Consider the following 10,733-nt stretch of genomic DNA (forward strand, 5'->3'; position numbering starts at 1 on the left):
TCCCGCAGGAGTTTGCATGGGTACCTCGATGGGCAGCATCCCTCCTGGCTGGGATTTTTTCCATACCCAAGGCTCGAACCCAAGGAGCAAGAGGCCCTTAACCACTCACGCCAACACTTGTTGGTGTTTGTGTCATATTTATGATAAACATGTTTCTTATTTGACTCGCACAATATATGAAGTAATTCATCTTATTGTACTACCTCCGTCCCTGAAAGAACGACCCACTTGGCCTAATTTTAATCCCAAAAAGAATGACCGATCTGCATTAAAACACCCACCAATTTGTAACAATATTGTGCAAAATTAACTTTTCGATATAAAATTTTGATTTTGCATGTAATTTTATTACTTTCTCTCTCTATTTTTTTACAAACCTCATGTAAATTTATCTTTTCAATATACTTTTACTTCTTTTTATTTAACTTTCTTAATACCCGCGTAATCAACCCAAATGGATCGTTCTTTCGGAGATGGAGGGAGTATTAGTATTATTTCTAAATGCTAAATTGGATTTTATAGTTTGCAAACACTTAAATCAATTTTGGTCGTCATTATTAATTTATTATTACTTCATTTTAGTAAAGTCTATCAGCAACATTATAAAATTATACAAAAGTACTCTTGAGGACGAATATCAAGTACATATTCTACGGTTTTACCTACATATAGTACTACAAACTCGTGACCTAAATTATTAAACATAGACAATTAAACATTAAATAGGTTGATCGACAAAGCATATCGTTTGCTTCTACTATCTAGTACGAAGTACCATCTATTTACAATTTGGCATCACCCTCCAGTCCCTCTCCTACCTCTTGATTTACAGAGATTGAGAGACTATCAGACTATATACCATATTACATATATGAGCATGCGCACACTAGCTAATTGAGCACGAGCTGCACAGACATACGGTGCAATTCGAATTTGTATCTTTCGAAACATAAATCCTTATGTGCACAAATTAATACTTGTCTAGCCATCAATTTATAGCTTGGTTATTGCTAAATTCCTTACGTCTCATACATTACAGCATTTTCTATTCCTTCCATGTAGTCTTATTTTTATTTTTTATGGCGTAGTTTGAGATAATCACAAGAAAAGCTTGAATCAAGAAAGTTGTGCTTTTTAGTTATCATTATAGATAACAAAAGGTCAAGAAATTAACAGGGATTCATACTTGTATATGACGTGATAAAGATCTTTGGAGGGATTGCATATAAAGTATAAACAAATGCCGTTATATTATAAATGGAAAAAACTCATCAAACTAAATCAATTTCCGGCAAGATATGATAGAATAGCCAAAACTCCAATCACAACCATAATGTTTAGGAAGTAGTTTGTTGGGAGAGGCTTATCAGGGCTACCACCAAAACCTTCGTATTCAGCGCGAATCTTTTGCTTCATGGAGTCCGATAGCTCGCTCTGCAATTCAAATAAGCAACACACAACACACTCATTTGAATTTATTCTTCTCCACGACTTAGATAGACTCTTCCAAGTTTAGATGTGACTGACTACACAAGAAAAAAGCTTCATCTTGTGTTTATTAAAAAAGACAAAAGTCACACGAAAAATGACACTTTTGTGTTTCTTTTCTTTAATCCTGCAGCAGCCATGAAAAAGCAATGGAGATGAATAATCGAACAATATGATGGATGTTTAAGTGCTTGTATTTTACTAAGAGAGATCACTGTAACAAACCTTGTTAGATGAGTACTTGGCTGCTTCAAACTTCTCTGGCGCTGCTCCAGCTGGACTTCCATCAAGAGAGAAACCCTGTCCAACATCCAGTCCTATTAGTCTAGTTTGAACTCTTTGAAGGTGAACTAAAATCAACAAGAAAAAAGTCGAAGGTAAACAAGATATAAGAATAAATCAAGCAGATTGCTGGGGAAGATTTCAGTTTCAGAAATCTAGGAAGAAAACTCAAAATGTCTAGTCTTGACCATTTCAAATATCTGGCACCAGTAAACTTAAAAGAAAGATAAATAAAAAAACTTCATACTGTAGAAGACATGTGTACTCCGTGCCTATCAATATGCTTTGTAACAAATATGGCATAAAGCAATGGCAAAAGACCTGAATACCATAAGATACCTCTGGCCCTCAAGCTTGGTATGTCTAGAGGCCACAATAATTTTAACCTTAGCCCTCCTTTGTGACATCCCCTTTAAGTCATTCCAATGTTTTTATAACTTATACCAGAAGAGCAGCACCTCCTGCCCATGTCAGACTTTGTTTAGCGGGAGCAAGGCTACGCACTCGGGCAAATGAGAGGAGGGAGTCCTCCCCATTACGTTCCTTTCTCATCTCTCTTCATATGGCAGGATCCAATCACTTGCAATGGTATTCTTTACGCGCAACAGCAAGACTTTACTGATATGGATATTGAGGGCGATAAGCCAATAACCATTGTCATATAAGCAATAAAATGCCTTTTTTTTTTGAAATCTTTAATAAAACGATATGCTTGTTTATGAACTTAAGGATCTTCTTTCTACTTTCAGCTCTTACTCTTCCAATCACAAATTTTGAGAGAGAAATACAGCAGAAGATTGCATTGGCAATGTAGCTCATCCTGTCAATACTAATACTAATAGTTGATAGTGCTGATAGCCTCCCCAACTCCCAGCTTTATTGTAAGCAATGATGAACTAGGTAAAATCTGGCTAGAAGGGTTTCCTAATTCTGTCTTTCAGTATCTAATGGAAACTTGGCATAGGCCTACTACCTCACCCATCCCAAAAAATAAAAACTGTATACACGAGGAGAATCAAATATGACAAAAGCAAGAAGCACATGTACATGAGAATTGAGAATGAGACAGACCTCAGGTGGGTCAAATTTGGCTCCTTGGTTGCTCAACTTGGCATGGGATTCAGCATAATCCTTGAAAAATGCATCCTGATCAGCTGCATATTTCTCAGCATATACCTATAATAATATTATTTCAGTACAATGAACACAAGGATCATGTGCAGCACAATTGTTGCATTTCTATTGCATTAGGCATTGCTTTTTTTTTTTTTTTTTACCTTGAAAGATGGATCTTCGAAAAGAGCAGCATCAGTTGGCAAAACAAGCAAATCTGCATCTCTCTTCTCTTTAATATCCTGAATCAAGCAATATAAATTAGCGCAAGTAGGGCTAAACCTCTTGTTTGTGATGACTAAACCAATTTGAAATGATACAAACCTTAAAATAGGAGTTATCAAACTTCAACCACTGCACAGTCCAGGACTGCCCTCCTGGAGCTCCCGGTCCATCTTTCTGATGATTGAGAAGAGTGCAATTGTATCAATTTAACAAATAGTGTAAATACTCGGGGCCTCTGATGGCCCTGATGCTAATTTTTTGGATACCAGTCTGAGGTAAAAGTGGCCAGGGCTGATACACTTTAAGACTTTCAGACATGTGCTTATTATGCAGCAATGTCATGCAATGAGATTGGATAGACAGATACAAGGGAAAAAGAAAAGAAAGACAGACAACTGTAAAACCATTATGTTTCTCAAACTTATGCAATGTATGGCATGGTAAGTTATATGTTCCAAGGAATTGTATACCAGTAAGAAATATAATAGCTAGACACATTTCATTGAAATAATCAAGATTACCAGTTACAAGAACAACACTTTTGTGTCAACAACATAAATTTCCATCTTAGAATTGCTATTCAGAAAATCAGAGGGCCACAGAGGGAGGGAGCTGAGGGTAAATGTTCTTTCCATTCAAAGAAAATTATAGAATTACCGTGTATTTAGTCTCTGGTTTGCCCCAACCACTGCGTTCAGGTCTAGACCTTCCCAATGTATGTGCTCCAGATAATGCTACTATATCCTATCAACAAAAACAGCTCATAGTGAATATGATTGCCCAATTCACGTAACAGTTGATAATCCACATAAAACACTCTTAACCTTATCATTCAAACCCATTCTGTAGAAAACATCACGTAGATGTTGAGCAGGTGAAGGAGGCCCAGCATCTGAATAAGGGAAATTCGACATTCAGAAAAGCAGCAAAGCAACATAAAAGCACCAAGCAGCATAAATATCAGCAAGAGAGAGATCAAGAAGTGTAAAGTTGGGGAGAAACACAGGAATTGATCTGATTTTTACAAATTATACGGAATATGTGAATTTTTATGAGGATATATTGTCCTCTAGCTGTACTTTAATCAAACCCATTGCTTTATTAAATGGGTGTATATAGTGAAAGTCCATGGTGATAACCCATGTAAAACCTTGGCATTGCTACGCTGAACTTTGTTATCAAATCATCAGAATGTAGATCTGTGAAAATTCCTCTTACCAGGAAGCCTTCCTTCTTCTGGGCACTGCTCTGGCCCTGTCACATCCACTCTTCCATACTTCATTGGTATCTTAGGACCACCAGCCTCCTAAAATATGTTCCAACAATTTGATTAATAAAGTTCCAACTTCCATCCTTCTCAATTGTTACTTAAATAAATATGAGAAAAGATGAGAAAACCTCTATTGCAGTAGCGCTAGCCAACTGGAATAGATCTGCATATGTCACTCCAGAGTACTTGTCTTTTATGGGCTGGAGAAGTTTCAAGGCATTTATAAGACCTGCAGCACCACATCCACCAATTAATCACCTGTGTTTTCCTTCATATAACAAATATTATAAGAAGAAAGTACACCACAACAGACACAGCATTCCTTCTTTCATTAACAGGTTTATTCCTGTTAAGGAATAGACCCCATTAAAGAAAAGTTTCCCTTTGAACATACATACAATCAGGAGTGAATTAAAATAATATACTATATATTACAAAATCTAGGAGTGAAGTATCATAGAAGAGTAAAAAGATGCAGATGATAATGAATTGAAAGCCATCCCAAAAATTGGCATGTGGGAACTCTAAAAAAAAGCAACTTATCTCTCATTTTTTTTTCTTTGTACAGGGATAAAAAATCATTCGCTATATCTTTTTTTTTTATTATTATTATTTCAAAAGCATTGACATTGAAGAAGGTCAAAGTGGACAGAGATTATGCTTACTTTTTACCATATATTTTCAAATAAAGGAGGAAAAAGATGTCCACTGCCAAAGAGAGCATATTAAGGAGAACTTCTTATTACCTGCATTAGCTCCGTGTTTGAGCTCAGCCTCAAACCTCAGACTGCCATTGGCTCCACCTCTTTGTGGCCATTCTTTAATATCCTTATTATAAGTACCAGCATCATGCCAACCTAAGCGAACCTACAAGTAAAGTGGTAAGTTCCTCTAGCTCAGTCTTGAACAAAATATAATATCTTCTTGACATGAATGCAGAGAGTGAAAATTTGTTTAGTAGACACAAATATACTTCAATATTTAATAACCACATCAATTGGAAGCAGCATAAAGTTTAAGGAAAGGGGAAAAGAGCATAAATTGTCCAATGTACCCATGTGAATATGTGATAACATAACAATAAGAAAGGGAGAGAGGAACCAATGAAGTAGTGGGTAGAAAAGTAACTACACAAGCATAAGGTTTCTATAATAGTATTGACGCAAATAATATAGAGCTTCCCAAAGAGGAAATTGATGCAGTTAATAAAAAAACAGAGGATGTACTTGTTTTCAACCAAACATGATTACAATTATCTCCACATAGACGTGGTACAATTATTGAAATGAACACATATTCATTTAATTTTAAGCAACAACACTTTGCTTCAGATCATAAGCTTGGGTCAGTTGAGTCTTAGCTATCTAAAGAAGTAAAACTTTTTCTTGACAGTACAAGATGTCCAAACTGAGCCACCAATATACGTTAAGTTGTAAACTTAAAGGCATACAATCAAGTGTTTCTATTCTGTTTATGCAAATCATTTTATGTAGGGTAGAAAAAAATTATTATCACCAGCATCAACTACACCAAACACCCCAATATCGTGAAATGCGACTTCTATAGGGGGACGAAAGGAGCATACTCTTATATAATTTAACGATATCTTTATATTGGCGTTCAAATGATATTTTAAGATATTAGGGAGCATAAAATGCCAATTTGTTAAAAGAATTGTCAAAGATGGAAAACAATATCACGTATTTCACTATCTTATTTAAAACTCTCTCCTCATCATGTAGAGAAATGTTATGTTCTTTCCTAGTCTCCTAGGAGAGTGAGGTATGAAAGAATTCAATCCCACATAATTAATATTATGGTGGAAATAGTGGTACCTTCAATTGATGTTGGTACTCAAATTGACTCATTTCTATTCACTTCTCCTCCAAGTTTTGTCAAAAATTGACTAAGTTGATGAGGTTTCTAAAGCAGTTAAGCAATCGACATCAGTACATCACCAAAACATAAACTAACACAACAAGCTCATTGTAAAAGACTACCATAAGAATACCAAATGCACCTCAAGTAAAGCTCACAATCATGTTCACTTAAGTATACTAATTTTTCGAAAGGCTCAACTCGATGCCAATTTGCCACACATCGAATATTCATAAACACGAGTCGAATACTCGAATAGACTAGCTTCAAATACACCTATCTCAGTCAATTAACTCAAACCTATCTAATACAGTAGTATCTAATCACTCACTCCGTCCAAATATAGTCGTCACATCACTAATTCAAATTACACTATCAACGCGACTATCAAATTCCAACCAATTGCAAAAAGCTCAAAAAATATTCTCCACTCAACATATAAAACCTAAACCTCAAAAACATCGCAACAAAAATCAAACAAACAACACAAAAAATCAACAAAAAAAAGAAGAAAATCACCATAATCGGATGACAAAACTTAGTCTGAAGAAGCTCCTTAATATCCTCCCTAGCATTCTTCAACTGCGCAGGATCCGAAGCATAAGCATAACACTTCGTACTAAACCTCGTCTTCGTCGCATAAACCGAACCTTCTCTCTACCAAAAAAAACCAAAAAAATCACCAAAAATTCCAAAAAAAAAAACCTCAAAAGCCTCAAAAATGGCGGAAATAGAAGAATAACCTGTCTCAGAAAGAGGTGAGAAACGAGAGGAGATGATCGGAGACATTTGAAGGAAGACGAAGAAGAAGAAGATGAGAGAGAAAGACGAGAGATGGAAGACGGAGGAAGAAGACGAGAAGCGGCGGTTGCAGCGGCGGTTGTTGCGGCGGCGGCGGTGGAAGAGAAGGATGATGCCATTGATAAAGGATCGGTCATTTGAATGGGGAAGACTGAAGAAGGTGGTTTTATTGTTAAGAGTGAGGTTGATTGAGTGGTTTTTCTCTCTCCTGGATTTTGGGATTACAAGCTGAAGGGATGCCACGTGTGTTTTTCGTTTTTTGGGGTTTAATTGATTAAAACGAGATTAAGGGTTGAATTATAATGTGGTTAGTCAAATATTGTAGTCATTAGCGAAAAAGCTACACATACATTCAATGTATGTGGGAACCACATACATTGTGACATGGCAGCATGTCATTGGTTCTATATTTGGGGCCCAAGATCCACTAATTTTCAATTTTCATTCAAATTTAAATGAAAATTAAGAGGTTTGAATTTCAAATTAATTGTCATTTCCAATACAATTAATTTATTATTATTTTGCCAAAAAAAAAAAAAAAAAAAAAAAAAAATCATCTCTGCAACACTCAAATGACTCAATGAACATTGCAGAGAGAAATGACGAAATAGGCGACGATGGAGTCTGAAAAAAAACCTTGAAGCTGCTTTGTCACTGTCCCGTCCTAATCTAATCATCAATTAATATCATGCTGTCCAATTAAAACACTCCTTTTCCTAATTGTTGCAGCAAATTCTGAAAGTCCAAGAGAGAGAAAATTTTAATCTAATTTTCATTCAAGTTATATCAAATAATTCCCCTTAAAACAACTTCAACGTTTTTATACATTCATCCTAGAGTATAAAATTAAATTTTAGTTTTACAAAAAGACTTGCGTGGACCTGGTCCACAATAATATTATTGTGGACCCGAGATTTATACACACGTAACTGACATTATATTGAACATAGTGACCCTTATATTTAACATAGTAACCTTATTTTTAACATTGTAACCTTCATTAAAACATGTATAACATTTAATATTGTAGTGAACTTGAATACGACGTTATGACCCTAATTTTAACATAATGACCTTTATTATTCATATTGACCAGTATATAAAATATTTCATCAAAAAATTAACCTCTTGTAGCCTATATATTACCAAAATGACTTTTTTTCAACATAGTGACCTTATTTTTATTATAGTGACTTTTTTTTTTATTAATAAAACAACCATAGTTTATATAATATTAATGGTCCACAATAAATTAGTGTGAACCAGGTTCATTTAAGAATTTGTATTAGTTTTAGTGGTTTATAACGTGCCACAAGAGAAGATAATATTATCAATCGTAGTAATTGTCGGCACTGGATTCCATCATTTTCTCAGATGTCATGTTCATCTTTTTCGGTGTCCTGTTCATCTTCTCCGGCAGCATGCTCATCTTAACTGATATAATGGTTGTGATAATATCATTGATGAATTAATATATATTTCAGGAAAAAAAAACAAATAAAATTCTGCATCTAATGATGTTAGGCGCCAAGAATTTCGCCAACATCTTTCCTGCTTATAGAGCTCCTTAAGCGCCAATAAGGGTGAAATTTTCCCCCCTCTTTTTCCCTCTTTTTTTTTTTGCCTTTGCTGATGTGGCATTCTCTCATTGGTAATGTATCTTGGGTCCACATACATTGAATGTATGTGTATCACTATCCAGTCATTAGTGGGTAGGTGGTGGTTTTTTTAATTTTTAATTTTAATCAAGGTGGGTTTTGTCAAAAAGAGATTCTATGTTTGTGTCGGGTTTAGTTTTTGGGCCGGAGTTGAAGTTGGGTATTTAATTGTTTATGGCAAATGCTAAACATACATTTCAGTCCTAAAAGCATTGCCCAAAGTGGCAAAGCCTAAAGTTTTTTCTTGCAACATTTCTACAATTCTACGTATATTCATAATTCATATATCCTGTCAAAAAATAAATAAATAAATAAAATAAAATAAAATCATATTCATATATACTCGACTTCAATTACATTTCGTAAATTATATTACAAGATAAATATAGACATATTGTCACATGTGATCTTCTCAATATGTACTTCGTTAAAGTTTAATACTTGTACTTAGGGCTTGTTCAGTTCAGCTTAATTTCAATTCAGTTCAGCTTCAATAGGTTCAGTTCAGCTTCAATCAGTTCAGTTCAGCTTCAATAGGTTCAGTTCAGCTTCAATCAGTTCAGTTCAGCTTAGCTCCTAATTTACTTCTCTCGTAAAATATTCATTTTAGCTCTATTCAGTTCAGTTCAGTTCAGCTCCTAATTTCCTTCTATCATAAAATATTCATTTCAGCTTTATTCAGTTCAGTTCAGCTCAATTCAATAAATGTGAACAGACCCTTATAACTAGATATTAAGGGCATGTTCTCATACGATTATTTTCAGTTTAGTTTAGTTCAACTCTAATAAGTTCAGTTTAGTTCAGCTCCTAATATCCTTCTCTTATAAAATATTCATTTCAATTCAATTTAGTTTAGTTCAGTTTAGTACGGTTCAGTTCAGTCATTGAGAACAGGGCCTAAGAGCACATTTGGAATAGTGGCTTTTAGCGGTGTAAATAAAATCAAATAACCATTTATACATCATTATCTATAGTTTAGTATGAGAAGTGTGTCCATTTTTGATGTTACATAGTACCTCTCAACTTTGTGGACTTATGATATCTAAAATATTTTCCTTCTCAACCCCCAATTTCATACAAGGGATATGTCATATGTGTCCATGTGCATATTAAACAACGAATAATGATATACTACCTCCGATTTTTATTAGTTGCAACTTTGGAATATTTTATATCTCACAAATAATACCTCAAAGTACAACTAATAATAATCAAAGACTTATATAAGTATATTATTACACGATCACCTTATTTGTTTTCATTTTATATTCTCTTCAATATTCATACCAAACATGCAATAAGAAGAAGCTATTTGAATCTGATTATTTTCGCGTCACATCCTAATTCCTAATCTCCCATTCCAAACTCAATTTTGTCCAATGGTCTCAAAATTTGCCATGTCTACATACATATGTATATATGAGTACACGACAGTGTGAGTGAGACCAAAGTGCCAAATTGTTAGTTGCACCAGCTCACCCAGATACACTGCTATCAACCTAACACAAAACAACAGAGATTTGACATAAGCATTGTTTAAATTAAATAAAAACTCGTACAAATTTATAAAGGACCAACACAAACTGTTTAATATTATAATTAGTCAAGAATTTTAGGTTTTCTAAAATCTAAATCATTGACTTACTACGATATTTTCTTACTTAATTCATTTTGTACACGTTGACATTGCTCACTAATTCAATATTTTATTAAAAACTTAGCTTGCATTAGTTGTATATATAAGCCTTTTTTTCACATTAACTAACATGTAATTTACCGACATCCAATTTCTTGATTATTATAACGTAAATTGGTAAGAGATCGACTAATAAGAGCATCTATCCACATGAATTATGAAGATTAATTAAAGATATATAGCTAGGTTATTTAATTATAACCATATGTATACATGCATGTAACGTGACTTGTAATGCACTAATACATATTCCAAGCTTTTGTTGAATATTCTAACATTATTTTTAACATACACCCCTACGGCTATACCTAGAGTTAGTTGC

General features: G+C 34.3%; 1 protein-coding gene across 2 annotated transcripts; it reads right to left on the reverse strand.

Moving 5' to 3' along the window:
* Nucleotides 1-1,226: 1,226 nt before the first annotated feature.
* Nucleotides 1,227-7,209, reverse strand: LOC145613434 (putative L-ascorbate peroxidase 6, chloroplastic/mitochondrial). Of its 2 annotated transcripts, none has more exons than XM_081668535.1 (12): nucleotides 7,000-7,209; nucleotides 6,776-6,913; nucleotides 5,125-5,245; nucleotides 4,507-4,607; nucleotides 4,327-4,414; nucleotides 3,933-4,000; nucleotides 3,766-3,852; nucleotides 3,208-3,282; nucleotides 3,048-3,125; nucleotides 2,842-2,946; nucleotides 1,714-1,788; nucleotides 1,227-1,434 (listed from the first exon to the last, which is right to left on the reverse strand). In XM_081668535.1, the coding sequence occupies exons 1-12, from the start codon at nucleotides 7,192-7,194 to the stop codon at nucleotides 1,282-1,284; spliced, it is 1,284 nt and encodes a 427-aa protein (XP_081524661.1). In that variant the 5' UTR covers nucleotides 7,195-7,209; the 3' UTR covers nucleotides 1,227-1,281. The 2 variants fall into 2 exon arrangements, with proteins under 2 accessions (XP_081524661.1, XP_081524662.1); XM_081668536.1 differs by having other exon boundaries at nucleotides 1,275-1,615.
* Between the last annotated feature and the right edge of the window lie 3,524 nt (nucleotides 7,210-10,733).

Source organism: Chenopodium album, chromosome 25, assembly GCF_948465745.1.
Source record: "Chenopodium album chromosome 25, dcCheAlbu1.1, whole genome shotgun sequence".
NCBI lineage: Eukaryota > Viridiplantae > Streptophyta > Magnoliopsida > Caryophyllales > Amaranthaceae > Chenopodium > Chenopodium album.

What these genes read in the sequence shown, in the direction of transcription:
- LOC145613434 (XM_081668535.1), bottom strand. Translation starts at nt 7,194, where the DNA reads ATGACCGATCCTTTATCAATGGCATCATCCTTCTCTTCCACCGCCGCC. An exon ending in AGTTTTGTCATCCGATTATG is followed by an intron (nt 5,246 to 6,775) that starts GTGATTTTCTTC and finishes CTTTACTTGTAG; the next exon opens with GTTCGCTTAGGTTGGCATGA. An exon ending in TCGAAGATCCATCTTTCAAG is followed by an intron (nt 2,947 to 3,047) that starts GTAAAAAAAAAA and finishes ATATTATTATAG; the next exon opens with GTATATGCTGAGAAATATGC.